This window comes from Hoplias malabaricus, chromosome 7, assembly GCF_029633855.1.
Source record: "Hoplias malabaricus isolate fHopMal1 chromosome 7, fHopMal1.hap1, whole genome shotgun sequence".
Classification (NCBI taxonomy): Eukaryota; Metazoa; Chordata; class Actinopteri; order Characiformes; family Erythrinidae; genus Hoplias; species Hoplias malabaricus.
The window spans coordinates 11,410,021-11,428,035 of NC_089806.1; the positions used below are offsets into that span (position 1 = coordinate 11,410,021).

Consider the following 18,015-nt stretch of genomic DNA (forward strand, 5'->3'; position numbering starts at 1 on the left):
CTGAAATGAGATGCATGCAGAAGTATGACTGGTGCATTCCCCTCTTTGGCAGAAGAACGGAAGCTGGACTTGGATGAGAAGCCACTGGTCGTGCAGCTCAACTGGAACAAAGATGACAGAGAGGGACGGTTTGTCCTTAAGAACGAGAATGACATAGTCCCAAAGGTGAGACCCCATTTTACAGAGAAGTCCAAGATCATAAAATAGGAAAATATAAAAGAGTCCAGTGCAGATGTTCAAATTTTCAATATTCTCTCTGAGATGCAAAAAATGTGTATTGCAATATTGAAGATGTGTTTAAAAATCATGTCATTGTCATTTCAGATTATGATATATATTGATATTGGATTATTGTTCAGGCCTGAGTTATTACAGTATGCCTGTCACCCATAGTTCAGGAGACAGTTTTGTTGTGATCTCTTACAGATAAAAACATATTTGAATGATTTTTTTCCAGTCTTTGTAGTATATAAGGAGCCTTCATACATATAGATCATCTCTTCAGGAATACCTTTAAAGAGTTGTGTTATCATGTGCCATTTCCGGGGTTATCCATTTTGTATTGTAGATTTAATGAGCTCATATTAAGACATTTATATTTTTTGGAAAAAACAGTCCTGATTCACGTAAACACTGAGGAGCAATAATATTAATTGACCATGTTTCTACAATAATTATCCATTTTATCAGCTCCAGGCTGTCGTCTAATCCTTAATCATTGGTCAGTGAATGCTGAAGGGGTTTAAAAACTCCAGCAGCAACACTGTGTCTGATCCATTCATTCCAATATAACACACCACCATCGCCATCAATACCCTTAATGCAGGAAAGGAAAAACATTGCTCAGACTCTAACAAATTCATAGACACACAAGTACATGATGTGCATACACTCAGCATGAGATGCTGATAATCTTGGTCAGAGGCATGGACTTCAGCAAATACTTCATTACCTCATGCAGGGTGGTATGTCTCTCTTTTTCTAGCCCTTGTGCGTGCTCTCCCTCTCTCAGCAGCTTAGCAGTGGCATGTGTTGGTTCTGCTTCAGAAATACTTACTATGCCATGTAGAAAAGCTCCCAAAAGTGTAGTAAAAGTCAGTGAAGGAAAGTTGGAGACCTCAAGAGTGTGTGTGTGTGTGTGTACATTGAAAAGTGTGGCGGTGTGGTCTCAATTGAGATTTCTGTGTAATATGGAAAGAAGAATATCATTCCTCAGCCTCTTGATCAGAAGAAAAGCTTTTCTTTCTACTTCTACCATCCCCCCCTTTTTGACATACTGTGGTGAAAGTTTTTTTTTTTTTTTTAAATATATAATCCACAGAGGCTTTGTGTGCGATGCAAAGTAATATTTTCTTTGGATGTGATTTGATGAAAATATTCATTCATTAAAATATTTTAAATCCTTCGTAAAAACTTCTGTGCTTAGTTTGAGCCATTGTGAAATCTCATGCCTGCAGTGGAATGGCGATAACTGCAGCTTAAGGCATTGTGTTCCCTCACCTTGCTTTTCAGTTCTTCTTGTCTCTCTGGTAGATATCAGTAGCCTTTGCCTCTGCACCAGACGTCCAGTCCTGAAGTAGGAAATCATGCAAAGCTTATCGTTACTTCAGGAACCTGCCTGAGGAAACAGTTTAACTCTTGTTTGTTTTTCCACTTTTAGAAAATGCAGAGCAATGGCCCTGAGAAAGAGAAAGAGGGAGTGATCCAGAACTTCAAAAGGACACTCTCCAAAAAAGAGAAAAAGAAAGAGAAGAAGAGAGATAAAGAGGCTTTTGCACGGATTCCTGATGGAGATGAACATGCACTGAACAGAGAGGATGGGTGAGGACCTGCAGGGTCATTTATTTTTGCCTGTTATAGTGGAGACTACTCAGTGGGACAATAAATAATGACTGGACCTTGGAACAGTGCTTCTCAGTGCTGGTCTTGGAGGCCCTCTGCTCTGCATGATTTTTTTTCTACTGTTTTCCCTTCTGTAACACACCCACTTTAACTCAGGATGGGGTTAGTAATGAACTGATGTGTTAAAGCAGATGTGATGGGAGCTGGGAAAACAAAACTGGAGCATATATTGCTTTTCTATTGGGATACCACTGCATTATTGGTTATTTATTTGTTGCTCATGTTGCGCACAGTTTATACAGCGACTGTTACTTTAATAACGGTTCATTAGATTTAAAATGTACAATTTAAATGTATTTTTGTTAAAAATACCAATAAAATGTAGAGGATTTCGTATTGTTCAGTAATTTAAAGCAATGTTTAGTCATTTATATATGCTTTGTTTATCAAAGATGAATAAAACAAATGCGACATCTTATACACGTATGATGAATCACATTTAACATTATCTCATCATATTGACATTCAAAGCTGCGCAGTGAGCTGACAGGTAGCATGTGTCCATGCAAATTACATACAACGACAAGCACAGGCGAAACATATAGATGAAACTGCACATAATTAAAATTGTAGCTGTTTGAAACATTGTAAGCAGTAATGGAATTCTTACTTAGTCAGTAATACTCCCATGTTATGTGTATATGTGTTTCTGCATTACTACTTTGTGTGTTTATACTTTTAGAGAGAACTCAAGACTGGCTGCAGAAGTGTATAAGGACATGCCAGAGACGAGCTTTACCCGTACTATCTCCAACCCCGAGGTGGTGATGAAGAGGAGGCGGCAACAGAAGCTGGAGAAGAGAATGCAGGAGTTCCGAAGCGGTGATGGCCGGCCGGACTCAGGTTAGAGCTTGCACATGCTCTCGCACACACAAAAAAAATACACACGTACACACACACAGTGGCTTTCTCGCTCCAGCCAGGTCATCTGTAGGTCACTGTGTCCTTACAGATCCACTGCTTATTGATTAACTCCTTTACTTTAGCCCACATTTCTGCATGAGCAGATTAATAGATTGTATTCACCCTCTCTGAGCTTTTGTTTTTGTGTGAGATAGACACTGACTAAATGTGCATAAATCAATGCATGTCCCAGTTTGTGCTGCTCTGCCTCCACTTCGCTGAAGTAGAGAGTGTTGTGACCACTTGCATTTGGATTTTATAATGAGGGGTTTGGTCTGAGGGCTGAGTTGTTGCTCTGGCCCTCGGCTTTTGCTCTTGCGAAGGACTGGCATCAACTTGGCGGACAGTTTGTTCTGTGAGGTTTCAGTGCCGCTTCCAAATGCAGATCCCAGGCCACAAAAAATTGACTTCTAGGATAGGGTTTGATCCTGGGGACCTACGTTTTGGGGCCTGTGTATGCAGGAGCGTAGAATAAATTTGATGAAAAGCTGAAAAGAAGTCCAGATTTGATCTCTTATGAAACCAAGGTGATGACTCTGTGTTCACAGCAAAAGGGCTTTGTTTCAGAGGCATATCCTGAATCATGATAGGACACATGTAAACTAGTCTCCCCAACTGTGCTGGAGTGAGGAGGCAAAGGATGGATATAATTGTCATATTTGATTTGACATACATTACATGGTAGAAATGATATTAGGGTGTTCTTTGATGTTGAGTTACTTGTTTGTTTGGTTCCTATAGAAAAATTCCTATAGAGCCTTAAAGGGACTTAAACCCCTTTCAGACATGCTTGGTAACCTGGAACCTTTCCAGACATTATCCAAAGGAAGCTAATGTTTGAATGCAAATGTCCAACTCCAGCATTGCAGGGCATTATGCTGCCAGTCCCCAGTACAAAGTCAGGGTAATGCCCAAGTGAGCTCCTCTGTGAATACAGCAGGTAATTATCCAAAGAATTCACATTGAATTCATTGTGTGCTTCCCCGGCACGTGCTGCACAGGTGCCTCCACGTACCTAAAGCACGTCCTGTAGTAAGTAGAACATTTCCTGTAGTAAGAACGCGACTGACACGGACATTCTTTTGCAGTGTAGTACCTGTGGGAAAGGGCAGATGTGAAAATGGCGACACCTTCCTTTCGTTCAGTACCGCGGATCCATGAATTATGAAATGAATCCCTGCCTCTATCTCCACTTACACCCCCACTGCTCGTCTGCAGCTCAAAAGCCCCACCCTGCAAGCTGACAGCTGTTCTTTAGGTTTATTTCTTAAGGAGCACCAGCTGTCTGAACCTGACTGTTTTAAACTTGGTCTTTGGAGTCCTGGAGTATAGATGAAGAAATGCTAAGCCATGGTGTACACTGCTTATTTCAGCTGTGATATGTCTTGTAGCGTATAAGCAACACCACACGCTCTCAAACGATCTTGTTTATTGTTAATATTCCGTCAGTGTGATTGGAATCTGATTAAATTACTTGTAGATCTTCCCAAACTAACTCTTATCAAGTCAGTTTTAAACTGAGATCATGAGGTCTAAAACATGATGTAAGGGATTTGCATCTCCAAAGAGGCGTGTGGAAAGTTGCTGCTGTGTGAGGCTGATGTAGAAGGTGCTGAGTGCAGGGAAACGTTAGCAAGCCACAGTCATTATCATGCTGAGCAGATGTAGTTCTTTAATAGAGATGTATGTGTGTGAAATTGAGAACGAGAAGGTTGGGGGTGTTTGCCTTGTGATAATGAGTGTGTACAGCAGAGACAGCATTCCACCCTTCCATCTGGCTTTTTCTCACACTAACACAATTTTATGCCTTCTCTCAGGGGGGACACTGAGGATCTATGCCGACAGTCTGAAGCCCAACATCCCATATAAGACCATCCTGCTCTCCACTACTGACACAGCTGACTTTGCAGTGGCTGAGGCTCTAGAGAAATATGGCCTGGAGAAGGAGAATCCCAGGGAATACTGCATTGCCAGGGTAAAAACCACACCCCCACATAAACCACATCACTACCCTCATCATTCACACTGAACCAAAACTGCTGCAATGTGGATTCTTAGTGGAAACATTAAACACAAGAATTTTTGTAGGATCTGTCATTCATTACTTCAAGACACAAATTAATTTCAGACTTTATTTACTATATCAGAACTCCTTCTTTGAAGGGATGTTTAGGATAACTGTCCTGTTGGAAGACCCATATGGGATCACGTTTTAGCTTTCTGACTGATGTCTTGATTCTCCTTTGTCATGGTTCTATCAACTTCCTGAAGTACATCAGTCCCTTTCACAGCAAGACAGCCATTTCTCATTTCCTCCACGCAGAGTGTTCATCCTGAAGGACAAGTAGTTTCTCCAAATGTTTTATTACATTAGTTCATGATCAATGGAAAAAAATATCATTGTTTAAGAGATGTTCTAGGAGTGCAAATATTACAAGTATTCAAGTATTACTTCGATAGTATGAATCCTGAAGGGAACCAGAGTTCATTGTGTATAAGGACTATGACAAAGTGGAACTAATTTTCCTTGCGGGAACGATGATAAACAAACGTATTCTTTTTTTGTTTCTCTTTATCTTAAAACTTACAATAACAACAAACAATAAACAGTGGTAACAGAACTGTGGTATGACAGCAATAATAAACTCAAGGCTTGTGCTATAACATGAGAGATTGGCACTGGTGTTCTGATCTTCCTGCATTATACCTGCCAATACATCATGTTCTGTCACTTCCTCTTGTGTATTATTGTGTAGGGAAATGTCTCAGCTGTGAAGCATAGGGAAGCAGCCTTCTGAGCGGGGCTGTTTAGCAGACAAAGGGACTGGTGCATTTCAGAACGTAGAAGGAATCATGTAGAAGGATTATTTAAACACTGAAGCAAAAAATCCCCAAATTGGTTTTCCAGCAGGGCATTCCTGTGAGGTTCAGACAAAATGGCTTAAAGAGAAGGTTAATGTATTCCATAAGAAATTTATGTAGGTCCACTCCAAGGTGTGATTGAATTTCAGAAATTAAAAAGGCCAAGCCACAAAGCACCAACAAAGTGTAAACCTTTGATCCATTAAAATATCTGAAATAGTAAATTTAATGTTCAAAGTTGATACATAAACTCATTCAGAGTGATTGGGTTCCTCAAGCACTGTCAGATGTTTTCATATGTTCCTGTTTATTTAAATAGTTAAAACCATTATCCCCGCCATCTTTATCTTTTATAGTATTTTGGTAGTCATTGATCGAAGGTTATTAGGAGCCACTGCAGAAGCGATTTTTAAATTTCAAATAGAACCTCTCTTCATTCTGACACAGTTTTTAATTACAGTAGATGATTACTTGAATGTTTCATTTTGTTTCTATGGTGATTTCAGTGTAGAGGCGAAAACAGGGAACTACTGCTTATTTTTCATTGTCAAAAAACAGTCAGAACTTCTTGATGATATTCCATTAAAACTATGAGAAATACATAGAATAAGGAAAAGACCACAGCAGTCCTCAGAAAAGGAAAGCAGCAGCTCAATGTAGTGTTGAGGATTGAGGATATGCTTAATAAACCCGCTTAAGATCATTCATCCTCGTTGTCTCTTTGGTCTAATTATTAGGATTATGGGTTCCTCTGCCCTTTTAAAATATTCAATAGATGATTCCTTTGAACTAACTTACCCACAACCTCCACATATTAAGCAGGCACAGCATCAGGGTTGTGTATGAACTAATTTACTGTAGATAAAGGAAAAAAAATTAAGTTGGCAAGACAATGTTTGACCATGGCTTTAGTTTCGTCATCAAGCTGACTAAATGCTTCCACAGCGTCTTGACTAGTTCAAAGGTCTTCTCAATATTTTATCACACTGGAGCCATGGAGTAAAGAGTTAAAGCCTTAATGATAAGTGTAGGTGAGTTTTCTGGAGCATATCTTCCTGTGGTTGACATAGAGCTAATCCATGAAACAATGGTGAGTAAGGTGCACAATGAGCAGTTCTATATTTAGAATAAAGTAAAGACCTGTTCTTATCAGTCTGTGGAGTGTGCGAGTCAGACACACTATCACGTCCAGATGACTCCATTGGCGCAGCAGGTAGTGTCGCAGTGACACAGCTCCAGGGACCTGGAGGTTGTGGGTTCGATTCCCGCTCCGGGTGACTGTCTGTGAGGAGTGTGGTGTGTTTTCCCTGTGTCTGCGTGGGTTTCCTCCCACAGTCCAAAAACACACGTTGGTAGGTGGATTGGCGACTCAAAAGTGTCCGTAGGTGTGTCTGTCTTGCCCTGTGAAGGACTGGTGCCTCCTTGCGCCTACAAGGTGTATTCCCGCCTTGCGCCCAATGATTCCAGGTAGGCTCTGGACCCACCGTGACCTTGAACTAGAGCTTCTGTGCTAAACTGTGCTAATCCCTGGAGCATAACCGGTTCAGTCAGTCAGAACGCAGCCCTTTGCATTCTAGGAGGTTTGTTATAAAATCTTTGTATAAAAGATCAATCGATCTCATCATCTAATGTTACAGAGATTAAATTATAGCCATAATTTCTTCTTTCCAAATTCTGCTAAAAGTAACATGAATCATGAATTCAAAATTATGCACCTATTCTTATTAATGAAACTGAAAACCTTTTTTTTCCGGCGTTTATTGTTACTGCTTCTGACATTTAATTTAATCTACATTTGCCCAGAATGTAGAAAAATGACAGAAGTATGACACTTGTCCTTGATGTGTTTATTTCGTAGGTGGTACACATTGATGACAAGCCTGTGAAGGAGACTATACTGGACGACAATGAGTGCCCACTGCAGATCTTCAGAGACTGGACCAGTGATAAAGGTCTGTGAAAGAGTTTGTGTTTTAAAATCATAATGGGAGAATTGCAGTTTCAGTGAATTACACTGTGTCACTGCAGTTGAGTTAGGAGCAGTGCCCTCTGTTGGCCGTGTAAAGCATGTTCTGCTCTTTCTGATTGTTACTGTTACAGAGGCTTTAGTGTTCCAGCTGAAGAAAAGACCTCCAGATTATGTCGCTAAGAAGGGCCGCAAGGATGACCGGATGGGGCAAATTCATGGAGGTCTGGCTCCAGAAAAACTACCCTACCTAGTGGAACTGAGTCCAGGTGCTTCTCACACACACCTACAGAAAACATTGTTATTAAGGTGTTCATGTAGGACAGAAACTGCTCACGTGCAGCCTTCAAGTTATAGTGATTGCTGAATATATGACAGCTGTCTACTGCAGCTATGTATTATTCATTTGTCTGTAGATTTTATTGTTAGCAGTGTATTATAAAGTGCGCAAAGCTACAAAAGCACATTGTAATTTTTCACATGTAGTTATTTTTCCCCCAAATAAACACCTTGAGTGTGTTGTGTTAGGAGTAAAACGGAGATGATTTTACTTCTGTGTAGTGGAGCTCCTGTACGAGTGTTGGTGACAGTAGCACTGCCCTCATGGCTGATTGCTTACTGACATTCACACTCCAGTAGAGCAGCTGAGTCTACAGTTAATGGAGCATATCAGAGGTGGTTCAGTCTAGTCCCTGGCCTACTGTAGCCTTCTTTAGTCAGGTGTGTAGCCCAGTCTCTGGCCCCTGCACTTCATGGCATGAATACACACATTTCATATATTCACTATAGGCCTATAAGCTCTCATGACACATTTGGTTTAGATTTAAACTTACAGTACATTCCTCCACACTTCAGCTCCAGTCACACTAGAGAGGCTCTAATGCCTATGACTCTGTAACTGCTGCTTGCATACTCACCCTCTCCTGCTGCTTTGACTGGCTCTAATTGTACAAATGCTGCACTAACCCTGTCTCTATATTCATGTTTATTTATAACCGATAATAGCTAATACCTTAACTATTTAAGAGGACAGTATGAAGTCATATAGTAGGGACTTGACAACAAATTGTTTCTCAGATATAATTGACAAAAAAGTAAGCTTTTTTTTTTTTTAGATATTTATTACGCATCAAAGAACTTGATGTGTTTTATTTCCCTATTTACAGAGCACTGATGCTCAACTCAGGAACATGAACATTTTATTTTGAAACAGTTGTTTGCATTGAGTTGGTCAAATCAAAAATATGTTCCAACAAATTTAATTGAACTTTTCATTTCTAGCATTTTTGCAGTGTACGCTGGAGTCTGTTTAACTGAGTATGTAAACGCTGTTTAGATGTTTACATTGTAAAAATAATACAGACTATAAATGACTAAAAGGAATTTTTAGGCTCTTAAAAAGAGTATACGTCTTTGGCTGTGGTTTCCAAATCAATTGGGCCCTCCTTCAGTTGGACAGGGGAACTAAAGTAGAGGATAGATATATATATATTGGTCTTGGTTGTGGGATTTGGCACAAGCTTTAACATTATTATGGCACTCTTTTCCTTCTCCTGCTACATTTTCTTTCTTTTTATTTCTCTCTCTCTCTCTCTCTCTCTCTCTCTCTGCCTCTCTCTTTTTCTCTCTCTCTCTCTCTCTCTCTTTGCCTCTCTCTCTCTCTCTCTCTCTTTGCCTCTCTCTGCATGGTGTGTGTGTGTTGCTCTGTGTCCTCCTGGTTCCTCTGCATGTCTGCTCTCCTAGGGCGGGGGAATCACTATGCCTACTACGGCTATCGTCAACATGAAGGTAACACACCTCTCCTCACCTGCTGTTTAGCTCCCTTTGCTGTCTCTGTATCTCTCTTTTTCACATAAATCAGTTTTTAAAAGATAAAGAATGACCAATTTCCAGGATCAAAAGACAAAGAACTATGAAGTTAAAACACAGTCATCCGACATTAAATTAACAAATCAATGAGTTTGCCCTAGACATTTATCACTGTTTATGCACTAAAGAGATTTATCAGCTTTTTTTTGTGTTTGATGGTGTCGCTGTTGCTGGACATTGCCTATTACAAAATCATCTCACTAATCCAACTAATTATACTCCATTTAAATCTTTCATCACATTTCCAGCCCCTCTGTGTATTCGTTTATTAGATGTAGTTTGTGCAGAGCTTGATTACAGAGACATGTTTCTGAACCTTCTGCTTTGTTGGGAAGTAAGCTTTAGAGCAGTGTTAATGTGTCAGATTTTGCAGTACAAGTATTATTTCCTTTGCAAACATTTAGGCTGTGAAACGTACAGAGTGTCTAATGCTGGAGCATGCAGATACGTGGATTTGTGTCTTGCTTTTTGTAAACGTGTGAATTAATCTTTGTATGATCTTGCAGGTTTGAAATGCATGAGTTAAAATAGATTGATTGGCTTAGATGCTTTGTTTTGTGAATAAATCATTTAATATAAATTGATGTTTCACTGGGATGCGTGTATAGATGGCTCAGACTCCAGGGATAAGCCCAAACTCTATCGACTGCAGCACAGCCTTACTGAGGTTGGTTCAGACCGGAGTGAGGATGGCAACATCCAGGTAGGCAGCACCTGCACAAAACTCCACTACAGGAAAGAACATAAATCTGCAAACTGCTACAGGAACAAACAGACATAGGCTACAAAAACAAATCACTGTAAACATGGAAGTTTTGTACTTATTGCTATGTATAAGTAGCCTACAAATAAGTGAATGTTTTTTTTTCTAAATGGCCAAATCTGCTAAAATAATTGAACAGCAGATGAAGTTGATAATGCTTGTGCAGAGCTACCGGACTCTAATTTGAGCCTTCATTAACTGCCTCCTCCTCTTCAGCTGTTTGGGCCAGGCATTCTGCCTCACCACTGTAACCTCATGCATGCTGACGGCCTGGTGACAGTCACTCCGGTAAGCCTTGATGCTGAGACTTTTGTGGACGGCCAGCGGATTTCGGACACCACGGTTCTGCGCAGCGGGATGACTCTGCAGTTCGGCGCAGCTCACGTCTTTAAATTTGTGGACCCCAGCTATGACCACGTCATGGCCAAGAGAGACCCTGGGCCTATGGTCAAGGGCAGGCACAAGTCAGGGTGAGTGGACTCTTATGTTGTTGATCTGTGAAGTGTGCGACTGTAAACTATGAACCAGTTTTTCCACAGTGGCTTCACTAAGGCTGCACGTAAGCCAAACAGTGTGGACATTACACTGTATGAAATTGAAGATCTCCTGGCCAATCAAAGGAAAGCATTTCTCATAGTTGAACATTTACTTGAGAGAATTGGTAAAGCAACAAACAGATATCACTGTATATATCACTCTTCAGCTAATTCAAAGTATGTAACTGTCAAGCCTTTGTTGGTTTTTAAGCTTTTAATGTGATGAAACTTGAGCCACTATGCTCTCTGTAAAATTGTAGTACACTAATATAAATAGGCAAATCAATGTTGGTTATTCAAAGGTGATTGCAATGGTAAAATCTGGGACTATGGCTAATATGCACACTTCAGTAGACTTTGTTCACTAATCGTGAGTGATAATCAAATTTAGGAAATGTGATCCTACATCACAGGTTTTCCTCATTTTCTGCAGGCTAGGTATTTTCTGAAGGGCACAGGGAATTCAGGGGCTGGAAGGAGACTTGCAATCCTAAGCTCACTGAATCAACAGCAGACCTCTTAGCTCTGTAAACATACCACAAAGGATCCAGAAAATCTCTTGCGGTAGTTTTGAGGAGAAACAAAATGAGTCACACAAGTTTTGATAATAACAAAAGTTTGTTCTGTACGTCTGAAGCTGTTCAAACAGGAGCACGCTGTGTCTTTGACACAGGAGTTCTTATAGATTTGTCAGAACAGGACAAGACAACTTGTGAATCCAGAGATGAAAGTAGCGGTTTACACAATGCTTATATTTTACTGGTCATGTCAGGTCAGGTCCAGCATCTTTCTTAATCTTCTTTTTCTTTTAATTAACTATTGGTTAGAAAATAGAATAATAAAGTGTAGGTTTCAGTAGAACACTGAATGAGGCGAGAGCAGATGGCTGTGGTCTGTTGTAAATGAAATATACAGCAAAATGTATAATGGGTTGATTAGGAACTAAAATATTAATGTCTATTTTTAGAGTGGTCAGTTTGTAGTCTGAAGCTTATTACCTTATTGAATAAGTTTTCTTTTTATTTCCCAATTTTCTATGCATCCAAATTCAAACTTTAGCTTTTAAAGTCTCGTCTTTACAGCATTGTTTTTCTATCAGGTTTAATGGTTTTACTACTTGCCTGAAGAAGTGTAATCTGCAGCATAACTGATTAATGACTAAAGGAATTTAAATACTGTAGCAAAGCATCAACATCCCTCAAGCCAGAGTCTAAATAGTTTAATAGCATATAATAGCAGTGGTCTAGACTTTTATTTTTTTGAGGGGTCTGTTTATATCTGTAGAATTTCACTTTCACATTTTTATGATCAAAGTGCCTAAATAGAGGAAAGTAAGTTGTCTCTTTCTCTGTAATCTGTTTAGTAGCTATTGAGCTACATGAACCTTTGCATTTGCTTGTCCTTGTAGAATATACATCTCGACCAGAATTAAAGGCAATCTCTTTACTTTAATGACAAAGTCAAAAGAGCAGTGCTGATGCATATAATTTACATAAAAGCAAGCACCTCTACTTTTCTTGATTTATGATGTGTCTCATGGTGTATCTTTTTCTGTGTTCCTCAAGGGAACTGTAGTGGGGGGTATTTTGACACGAAATGGAGAAGTGTGAAAAGTTTACAGCAATTAGGATCATTCTTGCTGGCATAGGTGATCACTCAGACTGTAATGGCTGATCATACTCAAGATGATCAAAATTTGTGTAATACTTGTTTAAATATAAATGGCTGCAGTCTTGTTTAAAACTGTATATACGTCCACACTTAAATTCTTCACTCACTTGACTACATAATGTACCTATTAATTTTATTGTGCTTTGAATAATTGGTAATGTACTCATTCATTTTTAAACTAAACACAAACTCAGAATTAGTGCGAATGGGGAAATAATATAATTTCCTTCTGTACAACTTCATATTTCTGTATCAATATTGAAATACTGTACCAGTGAGTGCTTTAAAGGTGGAAAAACAATGTTTCATTTTAATACAATATTATGTAAAGGCAAACATTGTGTCTTTTAAATCAGCTATGTTAAGTTTGACCAGGGACATGAAATCTAAAAAGATTAATAACAGATTATTTAGGGTTGTATTAATAAAGTTTGACTACAAGGGTTTCAATTCTGTATTTGAACGTTTCATTTGAGCAGTTTATATAATTTGAACATCCTTTCAGTGTGTAACATGTAGATTTACTCAAAAGAGAACAGATCACAGGAAGATGCTGCAGGACTAAATTGAAAGAGCTGAACTGTACGTAGCTTTAGAAAGCTGAACTTGTATTTGAGAATGGCCAACTCCTTACACTAGTTGTCCATAAGAGGGTGATGTAATACTGCCAAGCGTGGCCTGTAATCACATTAGCCAACTGCACATTCACTGCTGAGACTCCACGGGTCACTTAACAGAGCAGGCTATTTCTGTTAGCTCAATTTTTTTTCCCCCTTAAAATAATTAGAAGAAAAAAAAATACTTATTGAATGAATGTATTAGATCTGTAAAGGTAAGTTGCACATTATAAACTAGCAGTTTACACAGAAAGAGAGAGCGAGAGAGAGATATTAAGTAAGGAATTGGCAACATTAATAGCATATCATCCTGCATACACAGATTGTGTAAGTCCATTAGTGTCAGTGCTGTGTGTGTGTGTTTATTGTGTGTGTTTGTTTGCTCTTGCTCAGTGTTTCCATTGCCATATTATTCTCCCTCCGTTGGTCTGGACAACCACAAAGTCTGCCATAGCAACAAAAGCTGTGTTTGTGTTTGTTTGTGTGTGTGTGTGCGCACTTTTGTGTGTGTGTGTGTGTGTGTGTGTGTGTGTGTATTTTCATAATTATTCTGGAAAACTGAGTGTCTTGAAAATGAACGTAAAAATAAATAAATAAACTGACCGAACTTACAGGACCAGAGGCTATGTTTCTGTTTCTACTGAGTTAATGATGTTAGGACAATTCTCCCTCTCTCTTATAAACACATACCTACACACACAAAAACCTATTTTTATTCACTGTCTGTATTTTGAGGTTCAAACATAAATATTAATATAAATATATGACACTTTTTGAACCCAATATCCAGACATTGTATAAAAACAATTTTGTGTGTGTGTGTGTGTGTGTGTGTGTGTGTGTGTGTGTGTGTGTGTGTGTGTGTGTGTGTGTGTGTGAGAGAAAGAGAGGGAGGTTTGGTTTAGGGCCTGCTTGCTGAAGGCTGCCCTCTGCAGTGTCTTTCCCAGCTAAGGCACAGTCTGTAATTACTGTATCAGTCTCTGTTCACAACAGCAGAGTGTGGGAGGGAAGGAACAGAGGGACCCTGACAGAGGACAGACTACAGTTTGAGAGAGTGAGAGATTGAGAAGGAGGAAAGAAAAGGAGTGAGAAATGGAGGAGGGAGAGTGCGGTTATTGCAGGCTTCAGGCACACATACTCTATAATCTGATCAGTGTGGGTTTGGCTGGAGTGGAGTAGGGTGGGTGTGGCGCTGTATCACTGCAGAGGGACAGGCTCTTCATAGGAGTTACATACAGTGTCCTGGTCCAACTGGTTGCAGTGTACATCAGCACAGGCTCAGAGAGACAGCACTGGGAGGTGGGTGTGTTATTTGTCTTAAGGCAGGGAACACAGCATGTTTACAGTATGGTAGGATGATAAAGACAGAGAGAACTGTATGTAGTATCAAGTATGAAATATCCTAGCTGCTGTCACAGTTTTGTTTTGCTAGCATTTAATTCCGTACTGGATTTGACAGGTTATTGAACACTGTAATATCGGTGTATGTATTAGGCAAGCTTTAGACTTAGTATGTACCAGTCTTATGGAGTCGTGCTGTATGTGTGTCATGTCTGTTAGGTGTAAATATGGATGGCCTTTCACTGGTATCCATTATTTATATCTGTCTTTGTAAGATCGTAAGTGGTGCCATATGTTCTCTCTGAATGCACGTGGTTGTGCTATAATAAGCTCTTCATTAATGTCCGGTTCGTGGTGGATTTGGCCCTAATGGCCTGATCCCACTGAAAAGACTCTGATTAGGTTAATTGCGGGGCGCATTAGTTGGTGTGATGGGAAACATGAAGCCGTGTGGTTAATTTCTTCATGGCTGTAGAGTGGAATTCTCTAATCCTGTGTAAATGGCCCAGCCGGGTGGTTCAGAGGATTACAGATGTGGCAGGACAGAAAAGTACACGATGCAATAGAGTACAGTGGCAGTCTGTGAGGGTCGTTTTTGCTTCTTTGTATTTCTGAATTTGATTATGTTCCTTGAAAATATCAATATGTCAGACTTTATGGACAGCTCCGGTTTAGAAATCTGAGCTAGGAACCAATTCGTAGTACATATACAAACCCAGTTCTGTGTACTTTAATTTAAACTAATAAAATGCTGCGCTCATACCAATCCAGCTTTTCCAGCCGGTGCATTGTAGATTGCTATTTATATTGTTGTTCTCCTTTATTCTGGTATTGATTCTCTTGACATTACGCATTGAAGCAGAAGGCAAATAAGGGTTTGTCTTGAGAAGGAATGGTTAAGGCCTATGTTTCTTTGAATACCCTCTTTGAAGCATTGTTTAATTATGAGACACCAATAGCTTCTTGTAAGTGTAGCCAGTATAGCTTCAGTTAAATGCGCTTAAGGGTTTTGAAAACTATGCCTAATTTGTGACTGAATTGTCAGTGGGGTTTTCTGTGAAGTGGTCCATGTGTAGTTGGAGCGTGCTCAGAATGGCTCTGCTGTGTGTCTACTGGAAGTGAAGCATCGTTGTGGAGGCATTTAGCTGTGTGTGGCGACTCCTCGTGGAGAGCTGCTTTTAATCACTGTTCCATACAGCACCCTCATGCTTTAGATGCTCTTATGTGGTTTGTGAGGTTTAGTTCAGATGCTGTTTGGGTGTATATTTAGATGGCTAGATTCCCACTCATTCATTTAGTCTGATAAGGCAGTGCCAAAGAATTTCCACGACAGCCCTGACTGAATCCAGCACTACAGATTCTCTGTCTGTGTGTGTGGGTATTTGAGTGTGTGCACACCCCTGTTCTGTGTTTTCCCCTTAGCCTGGGAAAGATGTCTGTACCTTTTAAAGCCTCCTGTTTGTAAGGCTATTGTCATGCAGCTGAACATTTATAACTGTATGTATTTACAGTATGAAAATGAATGTATAGAATTTGCTACAAAAAAAAGGTATTTTATAATAAATATCTTCACAGTGCAGCTGTGCGCTGTGGGGATTTTGACTTCCATTATGTACTCAATGCCCCTATCAGTTAGTCCATGCAGTCAGATGGATGAAAAATTACATTCACATCATCTGTTTGAATTTTTAACTTTATCTTACTGAAAACTCGAAAACTCTGTTGTCCTATAGGAGTGTCCCAGAGACGACCTTTGACCTGCACGGGGACATTCACAGTGGCACTGCTCTGCCTACCAGCAAGGTGTGTGTGTGTTTGTGCGTGTGTGTGGGTGGGAGAGGGAGAGTACATGTTTGAAAGAGATGTACCTGACCGCTTGTGTGTGTGAAAGCAGAGCTCAGGGAAGCTGGACATGGATCGTTCCGGTAATGGCAGTGAGAGAGGCATGGTGAAGCCCATGATCCGCGGAGAACAGCAGGACTTCAGCAAACTTGATGGAAGGTACTTTCAGCAGCTGTCTGCACACATAATGCTGTTCCAGGCATATCCAGGATGTCCTTTTAGTTGTTATATTAACCTGCAGTCATGTACTGACATTTCAGTATGTATATAGGCTATGTATAAAGTCTGTAGAGAAACGTTTTTGTTTGTTACTTAACACCTTTCAATTAGAAACAAATTTCACTTCAGTATTATTAAATATTCTATTTAAATTAAATTAAAGAAGACGGATGCTTCTGCACAAGACAAGATGTTTGTAAAAGTCATAAAAGCAACCTAGGTGAGGTCAGCATATGGAGCAGAAGTTTATAGTATTAGAATTAGGAGAAATAGTGACAGAGAACGTATCTGTGAAACTCGAGCCACATCCTTGCTATCTAAACCTAGGTTACCTGATCCCCCACAATCCTCCTGCAGCCAATCTCTTCATCAATAATCCAGCAGTACTGGATCCCAAACACTCACTGTCTCATTCACACTGTAAGCACAGTGAAGTCTGCTGCACAATGCTATGTGGCAGGAGTGGAGCAGGTGGACTGGTGCGGTGGGCTTCTGTGGACAGTGGTGTGAATGTGTCTTATCTCAGCTGGTTTAATGGGTGTCTCCTCTCTCCCCACAGACCTGACGGCCCTGAGATCACGCTGCCAGCCAGCATCGAGTTCAGGGAGAACTGTGAGTATATTCCATCCATTCATTCAGCCACCCACACACACACACTGCAATTTACAGCAGTTGGTTTAGGGTGTATTTGTCTTTCTTGGACGTTTTATATTTCGTTTTGACCATTGCCTGCGCCTAGAGGTCATGGAGTGGGCGTTAGCTGTATGTTACTCTTTTTAATTAGGGAGTGCAACTGACAGTGTTTGTGTAGATGTTTCCATATTGGCCTTGATGTTTTACCAATTATGGGCTGCAGAATAAAGAGCATTTTTCAGCTCAGTGCTCAGTTGCATCCGTGCTTTCAGTGGTTGTTGCAGTTAAAAGTAAATGACAATCTATTATTAGAGAGTAGGGAGGGTGGGGTCCCTCTGAAGTCAATACATGGAAAACATTGATGACCCTTCAACCACAAGCGTGATACTCTAGTCTGGGACATTTTGTTGTTGTTGTTGTGACTGTCTGACCTAGAAGTTAAACATTTGACATTGCAAAATAAGTATTATATAAATCTATCATAAGGAGTTATGGTTATCAGCAGACCCAGTAGCACACACAAATCACACCTGCATCAAGTATTTATCAGTTTACAAGTTTTACCAGTGAAGTGGAGGTTTTTTCTGGAAGTTGTGAAATAGGCACATCATTTCCCATCGTCACATTGAAAATACACAGCAGCAATAAAGTTCTGAATGACATTTTGCTATGGACTCGCAAAAGAGTAAATAATTTTTTCTTTTTTTTTAATTATCATTATTATTGTCTTCCGAAATGCCAGTTATGTTACCGATAATGAAACTGTTTATTCATGTTTGGTGTTTACTGGCTGTGGTGGATAAATTTTTATTTTTAAATGGTTTTTCTCTCTCTGATTCAACAAGCAAATGCCCAGATTCTGTCCGTGAGACTGTTGAATATGAAATGATT

General features: G+C 39.8%; 1 protein-coding gene across 15 annotated transcripts in view; it reads left to right on the forward strand.

Moving 5' to 3' along the window:
• afdna (afadin, adherens junction formation factor a) overlaps window positions 1-18,015 on the forward strand; it is a 101,567-nt gene that overhangs the window by 42,468 nt on the left and 41,084 nt on the right. For 8 of the 15 annotated variants that reach the window (XM_066676908.1, XM_066676915.1, XM_066676916.1 and 5 more), the window contains exons 3-14: window positions 53-165; window positions 1,661-1,821; window positions 2,585-2,745; window positions 4,623-4,780; window positions 7,526-7,619; window positions 7,768-7,902; window positions 9,377-9,421; window positions 10,111-10,205; window positions 10,482-10,735; window positions 16,164-16,233; window positions 16,325-16,431; window positions 17,051-17,103. In XM_066676908.1, the coding sequence (XP_066533005.1) occupies window positions 53-165; window positions 1,661-1,821; window positions 2,585-2,745; window positions 4,623-4,780; window positions 7,526-7,619; window positions 7,768-7,902; window positions 9,377-9,421; window positions 10,111-10,205; window positions 10,482-10,735; window positions 16,164-16,233; window positions 16,325-16,431; window positions 17,051-17,103 (1,446 nt within the window). The remainder of the gene's footprint in view (window positions 1-52; window positions 166-1,660; window positions 1,822-2,584; window positions 2,746-4,622; window positions 4,781-7,525; window positions 7,620-7,767; window positions 7,903-9,376; window positions 9,422-10,110; window positions 10,206-10,481; window positions 10,736-16,163; window positions 16,234-16,324; window positions 16,432-17,050; window positions 17,104-18,015) is intronic. The other 7 variants (XM_066676910.1, XM_066676918.1, XM_066676919.1 and 4 more) reach the window with 3 other exon arrangements.